Source organism: Bombina bombina, chromosome 1 (assembly GCF_027579735.1).
Source record: "Bombina bombina isolate aBomBom1 chromosome 1, aBomBom1.pri, whole genome shotgun sequence".
NCBI classification, from domain to species: domain Eukaryota; kingdom Metazoa; phylum Chordata; class Amphibia; order Anura; family Bombinatoridae; genus Bombina; species Bombina bombina.
Window position 1 is genome coordinate 1,341,386,449 of NC_069499.1, and position 21,910 is coordinate 1,341,408,358.

Below are 21,910 nucleotides of genomic sequence, written 5' to 3' on the forward strand. Positions count from 1 at the left end.
GTGCAGGGTACTCACAATCTGGAAAGGCACTCTGGTGTGCCTATAGGAGCGGGCTGGTATTCACAGCACACCAGCTGGCTGATCTGGCAATCCCTGGTATCCAAGGTAGAAGATTCTGTGTCTAGACTGATGGTGTATGATGTGTCCAGCAATATGGAAGCAGGAGATACTGTGGCGGCACTCAGTTGTGCCAATAGAGGCAGGCTGGCTTTCTCAGCAACCCAGCTGGCTGTACAGGGAATGATGCAGGAAGATCCACAGCATTCAAGATGAACAGGTAGCTCAGGAATAATCAATTGCAGTGAGGTTTATATGATTAAAAAAGATTTAATAAAATTACCAACAGTTAAAAATACTTATATCCCTCATATACAATAAGTAAAAATCATGCAACGCGTTTCTCGGTATAAACCGTTTCTTCAGGCATGTATTCTATCTCTGCATGTACGTCTTATAAAGATCTGAGCTACCTGTACTGCCCCTCCCTTCCTACCAAAAAGGACCAATCATAGAAGCCCTTTGTTTAATATTGTGACTGTATGTTTAATGATATTACATATACAATCCCCAGATGGTGTGATACCTCATTGAATCACACCATCTGGGGATTGTATATGTAATATCATTAAACATACAGTCACGATATCATGATCTATAATTGGGTTTATTTGTAATAAACATTTATAGTACTTTTCCTTCTAGTGACTATAACACTTGTACAAGCCCAATAAACCTACCAGGATAAGGGATGAGAAGTGTGCAGGTGCATCAAATAATGGGCAATTAAACAAAGGGCTTCTATGATTGGTCCTTTTTGGTAGGAAGGGAGGGGCAGTACAGGTAGCTCAGATCTTTATAAGACGTACATGCAGAGATAGAATACATGCCTGAAGAAACGGTTTATACCGAGAAACGCGTTGCATGATTTTTACTTATTGTATATGAGGGATATAAGTATTTTTAACTGTTGGTAATTTTATTAAATCTTTTTTAATCATATAAACCTCACTGCAATTGATTATTCCTGAGCTACCTGTTCATCTTGAATGCTGTGGATCTTCCTGCATCATTCCCTGTACAGCCAGCTGGGTTGCTGAGAAAGCCAGCCTGCCTCTATTGGCACAACTGAGTGCCGCCACAGTATCTCCTGCTTCCATATTGCTGGACACATCATACACCATCAGTCTAGACACAGAATCTTCTACCTTGGATACCAGGGATTGCCAGATCAGCCAGCTGGTGTGCTGTGAATACCAGCCCGCTCCTATAGGCACACCAGAGTGCCTTTCCAGATTGTGAGTACCCTGCACATGTTTTATATGTGATGTTGGCTGTTTCAGATTCACACATACGGCGCCTCTTTCCTTGTGTTTGATTTTAGATTTATTAACCTTTGGAGGGTGAAGATTGAGTGCTGCCTTCATAGAAGACTGATACCTGTACCATATTGGACTTCCTTGGACTTACTGTCTTTTGTTTTCCACCTTTGATCCAGGACTGTGGTATATAGTAGTGTGCTCACACACACCAGTATTGTATCTATGCCATACCAGTAATCTGCCGATTAATGGTCTGAAATATTTATATATTACCACGTAGGCACACATATATATTGTATACTATTCATACTAGCGCCCCCTATTGGGTTATACCCTTTGTTTTTTCCACATAGATTGTAGTCTGTCACCTAGGTCTCTGTCTCCTTACATTTTGTTCCTTCTTTTTTCTGTATCTATTTCCATCTTCATCCCCAGCTTTTATTTTGTCTTTTAGATGCTGATGGTCCCTGTTTCTCTTATCTCCTCCACACGCCCTATCTCTTCCCATACTGTATCTGGTTATACGTGCCGGTGCCTAATCACTGCCCCCCTCCCCCGGTTCTGTCTCCGGTATCCAGCAGAGGGCAGCTCTGCCGCTCCTCCTCTACCAGTCACAGTACTCCCGGAGCCTCTGCAGCCCGGACCTGCCCAGCTCCTCCTCCTCACCCTTTAGGCCCTGCAGCTCTCGGCTCCCTCACAGGTAACGGGCCGCTCCGCGGGGACCAGGGGAGGGAGGCCGCTCACATCGCATAGTGAGCGGGGGTCTAAATCAACCAAGTACCTGGCTTCAGGCCTAATCTGGTGGAATTAAACATCACCATGCGGCTTGAAGCATTTATATTCATTGTGCGTCAAATGGCTAGACACAGTGTGTGTAATTCATAAAATACATATTATCCCAAGGGAGGGAATAACCTTACACACATGTAATTCCCATGGTGCGCGTAATAGCGGTGTGAAATTCATATATACGTATCTAGTGTGTAATTCTTCTAAATATTCATATTGCATCTGGAGTCCATATTGACTCAGTCACCTGTGTGGAATCTTTCTAAAATCATCACCAGCAGGTGTGAAATATATGTACGTTTTATCACTTGTGCTCATTGGATTCATGTGATATATTAACCCTTTTGTTGTTGTTTTTTTAATGCAGCGTTCAGAAAGTAAAACTACCTATAAATATTCTCAATAGGCGTAGAATTGTGACAAGGACATGTTTATATAGGTACATAAATTAAAAATATTGAAAGATCAATATAAAATTATAATCTTAATCCTAAAATATTACTCAAAATAGAAAATGCTTATTTTAACAATATATATTTTAAAACAAAGACACCGGGGTCAGAAATATGTTATACAGCTAAAAATTGTAAAGTAGTATTGTCGAAACAAAATTGAAATGTAAGGTATAAAACAAGCAATTAACTCAATTAAACAATTAGAAACAGAGCTATGCTGGGAACAAAAAATAAGAGTCTTTGAAAATGTTTGTATCCACCAAAAATTAAAGGGACATTCCGGTCAAAATGTAAATGCACATAGATTAATTACATAATTTAATAGAAGCATATTTGCAATATACATGAATTGGCAAAAATGCTTCTAGTAAAAGTTATCAGTTTTAGTGTGAGAATTTTTCTGTGTATGTGAAGCATAGCTAGATATTCTCAGTGCACCAGCATTTTAAATAATGCAGCTGCTCAGAGCACCAGTGGGGCTTGCATCATGTCAGCAATTAACAAATTGAGTTATTGCCAGATGGTACAAGCTCCTTAGGCTCTCTGAGCAAGTGTTGTGTTTAAAATGCTGGTGCACGATGCATACTTAAATACACCTTTGAAACAGCTATTGCTTTTATTATAAGCATTTTTGCTAATACATATATATTACAAAAATATTTCTATTCAAAACTGAAATGCATCCCTGTTGATTCCAATTTTGTCTGGAATGTCCCTTTAAGTGCAAGAAACAATAGGGTATAGCAGCAAGATTGGTGTATTAGATCTCCACTTTTAGGGGGGATGTGGTCATGTTTATATGTCCCTTTCTCCACCATGATTATTTAAACATGCTATCATTAAATCACACAGTACTAGTACCTACCTCTGTGCCCACTTTGAAAAAGGGGCAGCTAATATACTATATTGATGCAAACACATGTTCATTCTTTCAAATGAATCATTAAAGGGTTGTTAAACTGCTGTGCAAAACTTCAAAGAATAGTAACTTCTCCCTATGTTATTGCATTTCATCCTGTTATTGCAGCTCTTTTCATATCAGTTCTGTTTTACTAGAGGGATACTCTAGTCATAATTAAATTGATGGTAAATCCTTGCGTTTGTGAAACGCTAGGATTTACCATTGGAACAAATAAAGGGGACCTTCATTCATTAAGTATAAAATATTTCATTCTGAAAGATCCTTTATTTGTTCCAAGCGCTAGATGCACTGAACTGCTAAGGCAGCCCACAGCAGAACGCTATTTGGCTGAGAGGTGACATTTCCAATATATGGCGCCAAGCCGGATTTCCCGCATGAATATTGGCTAAGAGGTGGAAATGTCACCTCTCAGCCAAATAGCGTTCTGCCGTGTGCTGCCCTAGAAGCTCAGTGCAGCAAACGATTGAAACAAATAAAGGAGCTTTCAGAATGAAATATTTTATACTTCATTTATGAAAGTCCCCTTTATTTGTTTCAATGGTAAATCCTAGCGTTTCACAAACACTAGGATTACCATCACTTTAAACTTGCATGAGTCAGATAGAACATGCAATTTTAAGCAACTTTCTAATTTACTCCTATTATCAAATGTTCTTTGTTCTCTTGGTATCTTTATTTGAATAAGCAAGAATGTAAGCTTAGCAACGGGCCATTTTTGGTTCAGAACCTGGGTAGTGCTTGCTAATTGGTGGCTACATATCTGAATCATGATTTTTACTTGACTGTCCCATTAATTATTCAGTCTGTTCAGTTGTCCACTCATTAAAGTACCAAGATCACTCTCCTACTTAAAGGAACTTGATATCCCAATGAAAGTGATGCAGCATAGCTGTAAAACCTGACTAGAAAATAGCTCCTGGGCATCTCTATGTAAAAAAGAAATATATTTACCTCAAAATTTCCCAAGTATTCATACCTTACTGTAAAGAGACTTTAAGAAGCCAATCGAGATGCTAGTCCCAGGACTTGCAAGGGAGTGTACATCTGGCATGTGCAGGTACTGTCATCTTATTTTCCTATTCACTTTAAGGAAGTTCACTGTGAAATCTCATGATATCACAGCAAAGCAATGCATGACTACTGCTGATGCTGATTGGCTATTGTTTTTTGTTTTTCAACTTGCAGCTGGACAGCAGCTGAAGGATAACTGTTTGCAGAGCACTTACTCTGGTGATCTGAAGAAATTGTTGAGGTAAAATATCATCCTTTTTTTGACATAGAGATGTTCAAGTGATATTTTCCTGTCAGCTTTTTACAGTTATGCTGCATCACTTTCAAGTGATTTAGCATATGAGTATTATGTCCCTTTAAGAAATCAAAATATACAACAATTTTAAAAAGTAATATTGTGTTACAGAACAGTGAAGGAGCTGAAGTTTAGACTAAGAGAGTGGATGGGTGGTGTCAAGTAAAGGGGTTAAAAGTGTTTGCACAAGGTGACTGAATACGCAGAATCTTGTTCCGTATCAATAAATGATTAGATGCTTGCACTATATCAATAAATTATTAGAAGCTTGCACTAGATGGATAGTGTGAGTTGAGCTAGTTGAGTGTATGATAATGAGTTTGTACTTTGTTAGTGAATCAGCGTGACATTTTCCTGGGAGGTTGATTAAGAATGAACTTGAATAACCAGGAAGCTGCACCATTTGAGTGAACAATTAAGAGATTGTGCCAGATGAATACAAGTGATGTAGTTTATACTCAGTGAATGAATGAACTTGCATTTGCACCAACATATAATATATCAGCTAGTAATGCATAAGCTAGTAGGAACATTTTCCAAGTGAGTGCAAGTATAGGAGATAGTACTGTGAGATTGAATGAGAAGGCTTTTATTTAAGTTTGTAAGTACATTTCACCAAGAGAATGAATTGGTACATACTTCCTCCTAGGTATTTAAAAGTTTAAAACATGCACAATGAGTAGAAATAGTGACTTTAAAAAATGATAAAAAAAACTTGTAATGTGTGCAAGTAGCAGAATTTTGTTCTGGGCTACTAAAGGGGTAAGATTTGCTCCATGAAGGCTAATGAGCTGCTTAATCCTATTATATAAAAGGCCAAGTGTGTTTGTCCGAAGCTGTCATGCGCAGTAGAGACAGCACAAGGACAAACACACCTGGCCTTACCTGACAATCCATGCTGTTTGCGGTGAAAGTGGGTGTGGCCGGGCGTGACGGGCATGGTCGGGCGTGGTGGCGCGACAGAGAGGGGAGAGAAATAGAAAGAGGGGGAGAGGCAAAAAGAGATAGGAAAGAGCTAAAGAGAGGGGAAAGTGCAGAAGAGAGGGGGGAAAGAGCAAAAGAGAGGGGAAAGAGCAGAATAGAGGGAAGAGAGAGAAAAAGTGAGGGGGGAGAGAGCGCAATAGAGAGGGAAGAGAGAGCGCAATAGAGAGGGGGGAGAGAGAGCATAAGAGAGGGATGGAGAGCGAGAGCAAAAGAGAGGGGAGAGAGCAAAAGAGGGGGGAGAGAGAGCAAAAGAGAGGGATGTAGAGAGAGCAAAACAAATGAGAGAGAGATAGAGCAAAAGAGAGTGGGGAGAGAGCGAGCGCAAAAGAGAGGGGGAGAGAGAGAGCGCAAAAGAGAGGGGGGAGAGAGAGAGCGCAAAAGAGAGGGGGAGAGAGAGAGCGCAAAAGAGAGAGGGGAGAGAGAGCGCAAAAGAGAGAGGGGAGAGAGAGCATGCAAAAGAGGGGGGAGAGAGAGAGCGCAAAAGAGAGGGGGAAAGAGCGCAAAAGAGAGGGGGGAGAGAAGGAGCAAAAGAGAGGGGGGAGAGAGAGAGCGAAAGAGAGGTGGAGCGAGAGAGAGCGCAAAAGAGAGGGGGATAGAGAGCACAAAAGAGAGGGGGATAGAGAGAGCGAGGGGTGGGACCGCTGTACTGCAAAAAATGGCCCGTGTGAACGGGCTTTAGGACTAGTCTATTATATTATTCTAGTAAACAGTTTATATATAAGGTTATATTGATGGAAGTAAATAAGAAGACAAATCCACAGAGAAGCTGTAGTTTGTACCAGTAGACTGAATATGTTAATGAGTGCATACAAATTAGCATTCACCAGGAGATTAAAAGTAGTATCCATAAGGAATGAGCTGTAGCCTGCATACGGTGAGTGAATGAGAAGCATGTGAGTGAGAGAGCATGAGCTTGCACTGGTTTAGTGAATACACTGTAAGAATGATGCACTATGTGAGTGAGAGAGCATGAGCTTGCACTGGTTTAGTGAATACACTGTAAGAATGATGCACTATGTGAGTGAGAGAGCGGGAGCTTGCACTGGTTTAGTGAATACACTGTAAGAATGATGCACTATGTGAGTGAGAGAGCATGAGCTTGCACTGGTTTAGTGAATACACTGTAAGAATGATGCACTATGTGAGTGAGAGAGCATGAGCTTGCACTGGTTTAGTGAATACACTGTAAGAATGATGCACTATGTGAGTGAGAGAGCGGGAGCTTGCACTTGTTTAGTGAATACATTGTAAGAATGATGCACTATGTGAGTGAGAGAGCGGGAGCTTGCACTGGTTTAGTGAATACACTGTAAGAATGATGCACTATGTGAGTGAGAGAGCGGGAGCTTGCACTGGTTTAGTGAATACACTGTAAGAATGATGCACTATGTGAGTGAGAGAGCATGAGCTTGCACTGGTTTAGTGAATACATTGTAAGAATGATGCACTATGTGAGTGAGAGAGCATGAGCTTGCACTGGTTTAGTGAATACACTGTAAGAATGATGCACTATGTGAGTGAGAGAGCGGGAGCTTGCACTGGTTTAGTGAATACACTGTAAGAATGATGCACTATGTGAGTGAGAGAGCGGGAGCTTGCACTGGTTTAGTGAATACACTGTAAGAATGATGCACTATGTGAGTGAGAGAGCGTGAGCTTGCACTGGTTTAGTGAATACACTGTAAGAATGATGCACTATGTGAGTGAGAGAGCGGGAGCTTGCACTGGTTTAGTGAATACACTGTAAGAATGATGCACTATGTGAGTGAGAGAGCGGGAGCTTGCACTGGTTTAGTGAATACACTGTAAGAATGATGCACTATGTGAGTGAGAGAGCAGGAGCTTGCACTGGTTTAGTGAATACACTGTAAGAATGATGCACTATGTGAGTGAGAGAGCGGGAGCTTGCACTGGTTTAGTGAATACACTGTAAGAATGATGCACTATGTGAGTGAGAGAGCGGGAGCTTGCACTGGTTTAGTGAATACACTGTAAGAATGATGCACTATGTGAGTGAGAGAGCGGGAGCTTGCACTGGTTTAGTGAATACACTGTAAGAATGATGCACTATGTGAGTGAGAGAGCATGAGCTTGCACTGGTTTAGTGAATACACTGTAAGAATGATGCACTATGTGAGTGAGAGAGCGGGAGCTTGCACTGGTTTAGTGAATACACTGTAAGAATGATGCACTATGTGAGTGAGAGAGCATGAGCTTGCACTGGTTTAGTGAATACACTGTAAGAATGATGCACTATGTGAGTGAGAGAGCATGAGCTTGCACTGGTTTAGTGAATACACTGTAAGAATGATGCACTATGTGAGTGAGAGAGCATGAGCTTGCACTGGTTTAGTGAATACACTGTAAGAATGATGCACTATGTGAGTGAGAGAGCGGGAGCTTGCACTGGTTTAGTGAATACATTGTAAGAATGATGCACTATGTGAGTGAGAGAGCAGGAGCTTGCACTGGTTTAGTGAATACACTGTAAGAATGATGCACTATGTGAGTGAGAGAGCATGAGCTTGCACTGGTTTAGTGAATACACTGTAAGAATGATGCACTATGTGAGTGAGAGAGCATGAGCTTGCACTGGTTTAGTGAATACACTGTAAGAATGATGCACTATGTGAGTGAGAGAGCGGGAGCTTGCACTGGTTTAGTGAATACATTGTAAGAATGATGCACTATGTGAGTGAGAGAGCAGGAGCTTGCACTGGTTTAGTGAATACACTGTAAGAATGATGCACTATGTGAGTGAGAGAGCGGGAGCTTGCACTGGTTTAGTGAATACACTGTAAGAATGATGCACTATGTGAGTGAGAGAGCATGAGCTTGCACTGGTTTAGTGAATACACTGTAAGAATGATGCACTATGTGAGTGAGAGAGCGGGAGCTTGCACTGGTTTAGTGAATACACTGTAAGAATGATGCACTATGTGAGTGAGAGAGCGGGAGCTTGCACTGGTTTAGTGAATACATTGTAAGAATGATGCACTATGTGAGTGAGAGAGCAGGAGCTTGCACTGGTTTAGTGAATACATTGTAAGAATGATGCACTATGTGAGTGAGAGAGCAGGAGCTTGCACTGGTTTAGTGAATACACTGTAAGAATGATGCACTATGTGAGTGAGAGAGCGGGAGCTTGCACTGGTTTAGTGAATACATTGTAAGAATGATGCACTATGTGAGTGAGAGAGCAGGAGCTTGCACTGGTTTAGTGAATACACTGTAAGAATGATGCACTATGTGAGTGAGAGAGCATGAGCTTGCACTGGTTTAGTGAATACACTGTAAGAATGATGCACTATGTGAGTGAGAGAGCGGGAGCTTGCACTGGTTTAGTGAATACACTGTAAGAATGTTGCACTATGTGAGTGAGAGAGCATGAGCTTGCACTGGTTTAGTGAATACACTGTAAGAATGATGCACTATGTGAGTGAGAGAGCGGGAGCTTGCACTGGTTTAGTGAATACACTGTAAGAATGATGCACTATGTGAGTGAGAGAGCGGGAGCTTGCACTGGTTTAGTGAATACATTGTAAGAATGATGCACTATGTGAGTGAGAGAGCAGGAGCTTGCACTGGTTTAGTGAATACATTGTAAGAATGATGCACTATGTGAGTGAGAGAGCAGGAGCTTGCACTGGTTTAGTGAATACATTGTAAGAATGATGCACTATGTGAGTGAGAGAGCAGGAGCTTGCACTGGTTTAGTGAATACACTGTAAGAATGATGCACTATGTGAGTGAGAGAGCGGGAGCTTGCACTGGTTTAGTGAATACACTGTAAGAATGATGCACTATGTGAGTGAGAGAGCGGGAGCTTGCACTGGTTTAGTGAATACACTGTAAGAATGATGCACTATGTGAGTGAGAGAGCGGGAGCTTGCACTGGTTTAGTGAATACACTGTAAGAATGATGCACTATGTGAGTGAGAGAGCGGGAGCTTGCACTGGTTTAGTGAATACACTGTAAGAATGATGCACTATGTGAGTGAGAGAGCGGGAGCTTGCACTGGTTTAGTGAATACACTGTAAGAATGATGCACTATGTGAGTGAGAGAGCGGGAGCTTGCACTGGTTTAGTGAATACACTGTAAGAATGTTGATTCCTGATGATAATGTCTTTGCTTTTCTGTATTTCCTACAACACATCAGATACCACTTCAGGGCCTGGAAACCATTCTTCCAATTTTGCTAATTCTCTTTGTGGTGCACACCCTTTTTTTAATAAAAAAAAATTATTTGCTGCTACTCATCTTTTAACTCTTCAACCAGGTTTTTAAAACATTTTTTTTCACAAGCTTAGTATAAAACAGTTAAAATAAATAAATATTTATGTGGCAAGTATTCATAATGTCCTTGTGCAACATCCCTTCCGGGTCTTTTTTATATGCTTTTATTTGCAAGAATGCTTGTAAGACGTTATCACTCCTCATATCTTGCACATGATCCAATAGGGCAGTAGGTCATGCGCTACTGCATTTGTCTACCGTAAGTGCTCCCATATGCTTGTCAATATTATTTGTATACTGGGAGAGGACATAACCATTTGCATTCTCTCTTAGAGGGAAAAGGTATAGGATTCAATACATTAAGCCGCAGACTCCGTTTCAGAGCAGGCTCGCCGCTCACACGAGTGAGACTAAAACAGATAGTTCAGAAGCTGTGGTCTTAAAATCGCTGTTTTGTAACTTTTCAGGTCTGGCTATTTAATTCACCCTGGACTGACCCAACAGTGATGCTTGACAGCCCCTGCTAACACGCAATTGTTTGTGCCAGAGCTGGGGCCAGTGTTATGTAAGTATTCTCCTGTGACAGCTAATGCTGTCTGTTCTCCGTTATCCCAGGTGAACAGGTTCCAGCCAATGATAAATGTCCCCCCCCAAAAAAAATATCTGTTAGTAGATTAAAATCTCAGTATGTCCTTTTAAGCAGTAAAGATAAATGTTTATCAATCCCAGCTATATCCTAAGCTGTTACTTTATTGGTTTTATGATAGAGCTTGTTGTAGTTTTAAACGTATTAGGACACTACTGAACAATTATTATTTCTATGTTTCCTATAAATGTTCATTGGCTAACTTGTACTTCCTGCACATGCTCATTGGTTTGGGTCATAACTTTCTAGCCACGCCTGTACCACAGATTTTATTATGTATAGCTATGTAATGTCTTTTGTTTATTAGTAATGATTGCATCTGCTTTAAATATGCCAAAGAACTATTTCAGCCATTGAATTATGAAACCTGTCCTTCATAAGTCTTCCTAAATATTTTTAAAACTTTGTCCAAAATGAATCTATTACTGAGTATTCCCATAAACAAAGCTTGAAGTCTGCAGATGCTCGCTCACAATTGTTACATTAAGATATAGTTTTGTCAATATGCAAAGAAATTATGGTTGTACATAAATTATAAGTAGGCATTTATGTATCTTGAGGCCATCCCAAAATAATTTTATGAATGCCACAATATTGTGTCATGTCATATTCCCCAGCCACCTGTTAGTTTTTCTTTTTTGTTCACTGTAATCCAGACATCTTCAAACTTGGCCCTCCAGAGGTTAACTACATTTCCTATGATGCTCAGCCAGCATATCAGCTGGCTGAGCATCATGGGAAATGTAGTTCCAAAACCTCTGTCTGCTGTAATCTAATGGTTTCCTAATTGTATTTTACACATTCAGGACCATGTCAAGGTCTCTTCCTCCCTGGGTCCCTAACCTACAGCCACACAATGCATGCGTACAACAAAACACACTGAGATAAAAATTTATATAATGTTGGGATTTTAACTGTTTTTGACTTGTAAATACATAAAGTGATTATTGGGTAGATCATATATTGTACGTAAATTCTGAAGCAGTGTTCTCCCCAGGACCTATTTAATGGGCACATCAACTGGCTTATTTAATCTGCCCCCACGCGGCTGGAAATAGTTTCTGTGGAGATCAATAAAAAAATATTGCAATATAATTATTATGTTGTTCTTATAGTTTGCCCACACACTCTTTGCCCCTTTACTGCCATGTCGGAAAGTGGGCATTTTCCGTAGTGTTTGTCTTTTGTTTTTTTTATTAAAGGTAGAAAAAAGGAGATGCTGCATTCCTAATTGTTTTCAAGCCTGTATAGTGGCTGGTATCCAGGCATCTTATTTATAAATGTGTAGGGATTCTTTCACAAGGAGCATTAAAGGGACATGACATTCATGATATCTTTCTTTCATGAGTTAAAGTGTACAATAAACAAAAAATAGACTTTATTTCTATTACCAAATTACCACTTCAATCTTTTGATATTCTTTCTTGAAAAGCAGCTAGCTAGACCCAAGAGGGTGCACTTGTTTGAAGCAATTGCTGGTTTAGATAGCATTAATGTAACATCATATGTTCACATATTTTAAGTGAGCATTAATAAGGGAGGCATTAATTAGGCAAAATAATTATACAAGAGCTATACTCAATACTCACCACACTGCTGCTTATTAAGCTAATGGACTGCCTATTGACATCTGCTAAGGAATGCTGACTACAGCAAGTTAACCATACTCTCCCTCTTCTGCTTCCAGGTATATGAATTGGGTCCTGCATCATCTCCTGCCAAATTCACTGCTTTCTGTGGCTATTGTACTCTGTGTAACTCTCTGTTTTGGTATGTGTCTGTAGTCTGTGAAATAAGATATGTATTTACTATGATTATACTTTTATTGTCTTTTCTTTAGCTATGTGATGTTCAAACCTTTGTCAATACTTACTATACTTCCTAAATGTATAAGTTTACTAATGGTTTAACCTCAGCCCCCTCCTTGTCTGTTTATTTTAACCTATCCTCCTGTGAATCAAATTTTCCTTCCCACTCACCACCTGCACTGTTCATTAGCCCATCTCTCTTACCCTCACTTCACTTCTGCTCTTATGAACATCACACATTCCTATACACTCTCTCCTCTCTTCACTTCATCCCAAAAACACTCTCAATATTGCAAATTTGTATCTCATCTCACGTCACTCTCCCTCTTGCTCATACTAGCTGCTGGTGACATCTCCCCTAATCCTGATCCCTCACAATTTCTAGCCTTGCACATTCATGTGTGCCTTTCCATAGAATTAGAAAACAAAACTCTGGTAACCTTACTCAAATATCTATTGCTTCTAAAGCCAACACCCCCTTCACTTGGGCACTCTGGGACTCTCGCTCTGTTTACAACAAGTTACCTTCTATCCATGTCCTCTTTATCTCCCACTCCCTCAACCTGGCTCCCTCCATCAGACACAACATCCACTACTGCACTGTCACATGGGAGTCTCCACTTCAGTTACACTCCTTGGTCTGGTAATAAACAAGGAGGTGATGTATATATTTTACTTTCCTCTCGTTGCACCTTTCAACAAATTCTACCCATCTTTTCCCTTACATTTTCCTAATTTGAAAAACACATAATTTGCTTATTCTCTCTCCTCTCTATACGTGTTGCAGTCATATACCACCCCCTGGCTCCTCAACTCAATTTCTAGATCATTTTGCTGCTTGGTTACCTTATTTCCTCTCCTCAGACATCCCTGCCCTCATTTTTGGGGACTTCAACCTCCCTGTTGACAATCCCACTGCCTCCTCTGCAAAACAACTTCTGCAACTCACTTCCTCTTTCGGACTGTCACAATGGACTGACTCTCCCACTCACAAAGATGGTCACTCCCTTGATCTGATTTTCAGCTTTCGATGCACTCTCTCAAACTTCACAAGCTCCCCTTTTCTTTTTTCTGACCATCATCTCCTCACTTGCAATATCACATCTCTCCCACAGAGAAGCATTGTCACTAGATCAGCAACAGCTCTCTAACTCTCTCAAACCTCTCCTCCTTTTCCTGCCCTGACCAATCTATCTGCCACTACAATTCCACCCTTACATCGGTCCTTGACAATTTGTCCCCTCCTACCATAGCTTGGAAGTCACGCACTCATCTTTAGCCCTGGCATACTCCTCTGACACAGTACCTACGCAGATGTTACAGTACTGATGAGCAACACTTTCCTCACTACAAGTTAATCTTGAACTCCTACTATTCTGCCCTTAACCTTTCTAAGCAAAATTACTTCTCCACTCGTATCTCTACTCTTTCTTCAAACTCTAAATGTCTGTTCTTCACTTTCAATAATATTTTCTGCCCACCCTCACCTCCTAATACAACTTTTTTCTCCGCTCAAGATTTTGCAAGCCACTTCAATAACAAAATCAACTCCATCAGAAATGAAATCATCTCTCAACATACTACAAGTCTTCTACCCCCTCAAAAGCTTGCAATCATCCAATACTCACATAGCCAAAAATTTAGTCCATTTGCCCCTGTTACTAAGGAAGAAGTCTCTGCCCTTATACTGTCACTGTCCTGTCCCCTCGATCCCATCCCCTCACAGCTTCTCCCCTCCCTCTCTTCTACCCTTACCCCTATACTCACATACATTTTTAACCTCTCCCTCAGCACAGGTATATTTCCCTTATCTCTAAAACATGCACTGGTTACACCTATCCTCAAAAAACCTTCTCTCGATCCAACCTCCCCATCCAACTACTGCCCTATTTCCCTACTCCCTCTTGCCTCAAAGCTTCTTGAAAAGCTTGTATATGCACATCTATCCCATTTCCTTACACTAAACTCTCTTCTTGACCCTTTGCAATCTGGATTTGACCCCAACACTCCACAGAGACAGCAATCATTAAGGTTACCTGCGACCTACTTACAGCAAAATCAAAAGGCCACTACTCTCTGCTTATCCTCCTTGATCTGTCTACAGCCTTTGATACTGTTGACCACTATCTTTTGCTCCAAACCCTCTAATGCTTTGGCATTTGCAACACAGCCCTCTTCATGGTTCTCTTCCTACCTGTCTAACTGTACCTTTTAGTGTAGCCTTCTCTGGGGCATCCTCTGTCCCTTTAACACTTTCTGTTGGGGTACTGCAAGGCTCTGTCCTCGGCCCCCTTCTCTTCTCAATCTACACATCACCATTGGGTTCCTTATTAAAGTCCCACGGGTTTCAATATAATTTGTATGCTGATGATACCCAAATCGACATCTCTGCACCTTCATAAGAGCTGACTACGACAGTGCAACTCTCGCAGGGCCCTTTACCCTTTTGATCCCTATAAATGTTACCCTTTATACTACGCCTATTTTTATAGTGCTGCGGAATCAGTTGGCGCTCTACAAATAACTGATGATAATAATAATAAAAACTTGTTTGAAGCAATATTTGGCAGCAGTATTGAAAGAATATTTTAACAATGTTATACATCTGCAAGAGCTCCAGGTGGCAGCAGTGTTTGGTGACATGCAGTTCTGCAGTGTGCACACTACCTTCACAGGTATCCTTTCAACAAAGAATACCATGAGTGCAAAGCAAGTTAGATAATAGAAGTAAATTAGAATTTGTATGCTCTGTTTGAATCATGAAATAAAAAGTTGTGTTTCATCTCCTTTTAAGTAAGTAATTTATATTAACCGATTAATGACCAGAGCACTTTTCCATTTTCTGACCATTTGGGACCAGGGCTATTTTTACATTTCTGCGGTGCTTGTGTTTAGCTGTAATTTTCCTCTTACTCATTTACTGTACACACACATATTATATACCGGTTTTCTCGCCATTAAATGGACTTTCTAAAGACACCATTATTTTCATCATATCTTATAACTTACTATAAAAGAAATATATAAAATACGATGAAAAAATGGAAAAAAAACCAAACACTTTTTCTAACTTTGACCCCCAAAATCTGTTACACATCTACAACCACCAAAAAACGCCTATGCTAAATAGTTTCTAAATTTTGTCCTGAGTTTAGAAATACCCAATGTTTACACGTTCTTTGCTTTATTTACAAGTTATAGGGCAATAAATACAAGTAGCACTTTGCTATTTCCAAACCAATTTTTTTCAACATTAGCGGTAGTTACATTGGAACACTAATATCTGTCAGGAATCCCTGAATATCCCTTGACATGTATATAATTTTTTTAGAAGACATCCCAAAGTATTGATCTAGGCCCATTTTGGTATATTTCATGCCATCATTTCACTTCCAAATGCGATCAAATAAAAAAATTGTTCACTTTTTCACAAACTTTTGGTTTCTCACTGAAATTATTTACAAACAGCTTGTGCAATTATGGCACAAATGGTTGTAAATGCTTCTCTTGGATCTCCTTTGTTCAGAAATAGCAGACATATGGCTTTGGCATAGCTTTTTGGTAATTAGAAGGCCACTAAATGCCACTGCGCACCACACGTGTATTATGCCCAGCAGTGAAGGGGTTAATTAGGGAGCTTGTAGGGTTAATTTTAGTGTAGTGTAGTAGACAACCAAAAGTATTGATCTAGGCCCATTTTAGTATATTTCATGCCACTATTTCACCGCCAAATGCGATCAAATAAAAAAAAAAAACGCAAACTTTTTGAAAATTTTAGGTTTCTCACTAAAATTATTTACAAACAGTTAGTGCAATCATGGAACAAATGGTTGTAAATGCTTCTCTGTGATCCCCTTTGTTTTGTGGTTTAAAAAGGGTATTGCAGTGATGCCTCAATATCGAGGCATCACTACTATACCCTGGAAGCGATCACCATCGCTTCCAGCGCTTCAAACCCCAGAGGACGTGTCAGGCACGTCCTTGGTCGTTAAGGGTAATTTTTTGTAGGACGTACCTGACACGTTCTCGGTCGTTAAGGGGTTAAAGGGACATGAAACGCAAACATTTTCTTTCATAATTCAGACACAAAATACAATTTTAAACAACTTTACAATTACTACTGTTATGTAATTTGCTTAGTTCTCTGAGTATCCTTTGTTGAAAAGGAGATACCTAGGTAGGCTCAGGAGCTGGGGGCTAGCTGCTGAATAGTGGCTGCACATATATGTCTTTTGTCATTGGTTTATTATTTATGTTTTCATGTAAAAAATAGAAGATACATGGGTTATGTGCTCACTAAAATTATACAGCAGACATGAATAGATTACATCATACTCTCTAATTCCATAGTATACTCATTTAGAATCATTAAAAATGGAAGCTGCCAGTCTCTGCAATGGCTGTGTTATTTTAACAGTCTTGCTCTTAGCCTTACTCAAGAGGTGCATAGAACAACCATAAAATAGCTGAAAATAAAGGGACTGGAGGTATCATTCTGGGGCCATAGACTAATTTGGAGTGTCCAACACTTACCTTACAGTTTTTTCTCTCTCTAGCATTTCTTAACCTAAAACAGTGCTGCACTAAACTGTTGTCTTATCAGTGTTGCCCATGAGCAAATTATTTGTATGGCTCTTTCATTTTGTCCCCCACTTCCATTGACTCTTACTATCCCCTTTCTATTTGGGCTGCTTGTATTCTAAGTTTTTAAGGCTTGTGGTCTCCTTTATTTTCTTGAATGTCTCTTCATTCCATTTATGGTGTCACTTCTCTCTCTCTCTCTCTCTCTCTCTCTCTCTCTCTCTCTATTGTGCTGACCACCTCTCCTTTCTTGATTCAGCAGCCTTTGTTTGTTCTGCCTCTCACATTTCTTGCTTTCACTTGCCCTGCCTCATTTTCCCCATCTCTACAGTACCTTTCCTATGCCCTTCTTACACAAGCTTACATTTGTTGTGCTAGTTTAATGTGGTTATCTCAGGTCTAAGCCTGTTTTTTTATTATCCTTATCTACAGCTTTCTTTAAAGTAAGGTAGATGATTGTTGTATTTTAAGCATATTGGCTCACACTATCTTTCTTTTACAGGTTGATACCACTGTTGCTAACACTTCACTGGGTTACCATGCCTATTATAAGACATTCTGCTATTTTATTTTGGAATTAGATTCAAAGTTTAAACTTGCTTCTCCATTAGTGTTGTCCACACTACATCGAAACGCTGAAGCCATCAATTTTCCAAACACAATTTTTCCTCCCCAGCATGTCAGAGGGATGGCCCCAAGCACAAACTGCCCCTCCATCATTGCAGTCCCATCAGCAACAACCATCACAACACCCAGGGGCCATCACATTGGCAGAGCACCCAATTCCCACCCCAGGTTCTGCTGAGAACCCTCTGGGCTGTGCAGTGTATGGCATTCTTCTGCAACCAGACTTGGGTGTCCAGCATCCTTCCTTACCATCCACTGAACCCCTTCAAAAATGTGGACTATGCGGGCATGACATCTCTCATCTACCAAATCCACAGGAGCATCAGTGCATGCCCTCTGCTAGCCAGGATCGCTCCTTCCAGTGCACACAGTGTCTGAAGATTTTTCATCAAGCCACAGACCTCCTCGAACACCAGTGTACACAGGTGGAGCAGAAGCCCTTTGTATGCGGTGTCTGTAAAATGGGGTTTTCCTTGCTCACATCTCTGGCACAGCATCATAATGCCCATAGTGGTGGCTCCCTAAAGTGCTCCATCTGTGAAAAGACTTACAAAGCAACAGAGATAGACCAGGCTTCTGCAACCACTGCTCCTCCTGCTCCTGCAACACCCCCTACCCACTCTGCCCTGGACTCTCAGGACAAACCTTTTTGCTGCACGCTGTGTCAGAAACCTTTCAAGCATTTGTCAGAGTTATCTCGACATGAGAGAGTCCACACAGGTGAAAAACCCTACAAGTGCACATTGTGTGACAAAAGCTTCAGCCAATCCTCACACTTGGTACATCACAAACGTACACACAGCTCAGAAAGGCCCTATAAGTGCACTGTTTGTGAAAAGAGCTTCAAACATCGCTCACATTTGCTGCGCCACATGTATGCTCATGCTGGTGAACAGCTGTTTCAGTGTCAAACTTGCCAGCTTCGTTTCAAAGAGTCCACACAGCTGCTGCAGCACCCTTGTACACCAGCAGGAGAGAGACCATTCCAATGCAACATCTGCCAGAAGACCTTCCGGCGACCATCTGATCTAAGGCAGCATGAACGTACACACAGCGAGGAGCGCCCTTTTCACTGTGATCTTTGCCAGATGAGTTTCAAGCAGCAGTATGCACTGATGAGACATCGACGCACACACAAAGCAGAGGATACCAAGTGCACCCTGTGTGACAAAGGACTAATGCAACCTTCACAACTCTTGTTTCACCAGCATAATGCAGAGAGCATCTTCAAGTGTAATGCTTGTCAGTGTGGCTTCAGTCAATCCCAGGAGCTATTGCGCCATAAGTGTGACCAGACCAGTACTGAGCGGCCTTTCCAGTGTGGTATTTGCCATAAGGGCTACAAACGTTCTTCTGCTCTGCAGAAGCATCAGGCTACTCACTGTGCAGAAAAGCCACTGCGGTGCACAGCCTGTGAACGCCGCTTCTTCTCATCCTCTGAATTTGTACAGCATCGTTGTGACCCAGCCAGAGAGAAGCCTCTGAAATGCCCAGACTGTGAGAAACGCTTCAAGTATGCATCAGACTTACAAAGACACCGGCGAGTACATACTGGTGAAAAGCCCTATAAGTGCCTGTCTTGTGACAAAAGTTTTAAACAGCGGGAGCATCTAAACAAGCACCAGAGCGTCCACACTCGAGAACAACAGTACAAATGCTTGTGGTGTGGGGAAAGATTCCATGAACTCGGCCAACTGCAAGAGCATAGTGCTCAACACACAGCAGATGGGGGCTTTCAGGTGGCAACCTGTTTGTCATAATCCTGTTGTCTCTTTACCCCTCGTATGTTTTAAGACCCTGTATGACACACATACATTTGCCTATGCCATTCCACTTGCTTGTTTTAATAGTGTAAGCAGCAACTAACATTTGTGTAACAGAAAACTCTCTAGTTGTAAAACAAATCATTCTAAAACGATGAAAGCGGATCCCTCTCTCTTGTAGCCATACTACACTCTGCTCCTTAGGGCTCCTCTCAAGGTTTTGTTTTAATAGTACCTCTGCTTACCCACTGATCATTTAGATTCGCCCTTGCATGCTCAGCCACCAGTATCCTTAAATACCTAAAGGGCTGTTGTTGGCAAGTCCAAATTTTGTACTGAGTGTGCATGACACACAATTGATCACAGTTAAAATATATGAGGAAATGTGTGATGTCTCCAAGTCTATTCAGTAGTGGATTTTGGGAACATTAAAAAGAGAAGTTTAAAGCTTAATGAGTAAATAAGATGGGAAGATCCAGCATTAGCATGCTCTCTGCTTAGTCTATGTGATCTCTTTGTGACCAATAGATTATGTTTAAACCACTTGTGATCAAAGAAAAGCATATTGCACTGTTTGTTCTGGGAACGGTCTTTTTATAAATGTACTCTAGAGAATTAATGCAGTGTAAGTTTGTGTGGAAATGAGAAAAAGTCCACAAATTCTGAAGGTTCTATCATAATTGCATAAAAGTTTTCACACATTGAAAATAATATTTTCATGTCACTATAAACAAATCTCTTGCCAAAGGCTCAAAAAAGTCTGAATTAATGGTAAAAAATGTTTTATAGTTATTAATATATACAAAAAACAAAAAATGACAGCGCTAGAAAACACCATAGAATATTATAATACAGAAAAGCATAAAATACAATAAGAATCTTAAAATGTACCAAAGTACGGTAAAACAATTGCCAATCTCAACAATTGCCTCTTCTCCTTTTGTTATCCCCTTGAACCCCCTTAACATGTAAGCCTATGAGCCCAGCTGTTTGTAGATCACCTTCATGAGAGCTGACTACAACAGTGCAACCCTTGGCTGGGCCCTCTATCCACTTTGCCCCTGTAAATGTTACCTTGCATCTTATGCCTATGTATATAACGCTATGGAATCTGTGGGTGCTCTACAAATAATTGATAATAATTACATTAGAAGGTGAGAACTCTTGTCTGTGCAGCCTTGAAGTGAACGCTGATTATAATCTTTTATGGTGTTTTCTGGCACTGTCATTTTTTGTTTTTATAGCGTTTTTCCAGAAAGCAGCATTACACCTATTCTATATTGCCATCACACTGTGTTTATTTATATTTGGTGCTAACATCTTGTTACATATATATCTATATATAGGGATGGAAAAATATCAACAGAGGGAAAAAGTTACTTGCCCACTCAATGTGAAAGATATGGAAAAAGCCAAAAAATGTCTTACTTGAAATTTCAAGCCATATATATATATATTGCCAGGTGGTATTATGAAGTAGCTGGGTGGGAGCAGTGTAATACTTTGCATTATTATAACATTTTCTTCTATTTAAAGCACAAATCAAATTAAATACACAATTTAGCATACATTTATTTAATGATAATTTGTGCAATAAACATTGGAAAGAGTTAATATTAGCTAATCTTACCTGATTACGGACTTAAATTTTAGCCGGGTGGTCAGTAAAATCAGCTGGGTAGTGTACCCATTGTACAGGTCCTGGGGAGAACAATGATATTATATTTATATTATGTTTTGTTTGGTGGGAGATTTACAAATTTACCAGTGTCTGGTTATGCAGTTCATGCTTGTTAACGTACTTGTATTTGGGTGCACAATTAACACCACTACCAGGTTCATCAGTTCATGCACATATCAGTACCCAGGTGTGACAGATGCATCACACCTGGGTACTGGTACTGTTAGTGGGTGTGCCTTTATATGGCTGGGCAATTATCAGGTACCAACTCCAGAGTCCTTTATTGATCAATGACATTTTTCATTTTTCTCAGATAAAACAAAGAAAAATATCCCTTTAAGTAATATTTTTATTCTTAATAACAAGGTTTATCTATTGTTCACTTCAGATAACATTCCTAGGAATTGCCATAATTACCCTTCATTTGTATTTAAGGTAGCTATAGTTTAATTTTGTTTTCAGTATTTAACGGTAATGTCACATTGCTAATCTGGTGAGGTCAGGAATGTGTTTTCATTTAAGAGACACATTGCAGCTCAAAATGTACATACTCTAAATAAAGTATATGTCCCAGATTACAAGTGGAGCACTATTGATAGTCCATTGTAAAAAAGAATTACCAGAGAATGTTTGCACGGATTACATTTTTATTAGCGTCCTATACATTTAATAGCGATCTATGTGTTGCACTCCAGCTTAGTACATAACCGCTAATGTTAGGGCAACTGGAGACCTGAAGGTAAAGTATTAGGGCTACAAGTATATAAAACACACATGTAAAAACATATTCA

The 21,910-nt window shown here is 40.3% G+C and overlaps 1 protein-coding gene across 2 annotated transcripts; it reads left to right on the plus strand.

Moving 5' to 3' along the window:
• Positions 1-1,901: 1,901 nt before the first annotated feature.
• Positions 1,902-21,450, plus strand: ZNF319 (zinc finger protein 319). 2 transcript variants are annotated; one of them, XM_053702640.1, is made up of 5 exons: positions 1,935-2,019; positions 4,671-4,737; positions 10,481-10,578; positions 12,347-12,429; positions 17,551-21,450. In XM_053702640.1, exon 5 carries the CDS (start codon positions 17,726-17,728, stop codon positions 19,433-19,435), a length of 1,710 nt encoding a protein of 569 aa, XP_053558615.1. In that variant the 5' UTR covers positions 1,935-2,019; positions 4,671-4,737; positions 10,481-10,578; positions 12,347-12,429; positions 17,551-17,725; the 3' UTR covers positions 19,436-21,450. The 2 variants fall into 2 exon arrangements, with proteins under 2 accessions (XP_053558605.1, XP_053558615.1); XM_053702630.1 differs by lacking the exon at positions 4,671-4,737 and having other exon boundaries at positions 1,902-2,019.
• The last annotated feature ends 460 nt before the right edge of the window (positions 21,451-21,910 follow it).

Coding starts and splice junctions, on each gene's coding strand:
- ZNF319 (XM_053702630.1), top strand. CDS start 17,726: ATGTCAGAGGGATGGCCCCAAGCACAAACTGCCCCTCCATCATTGCAG.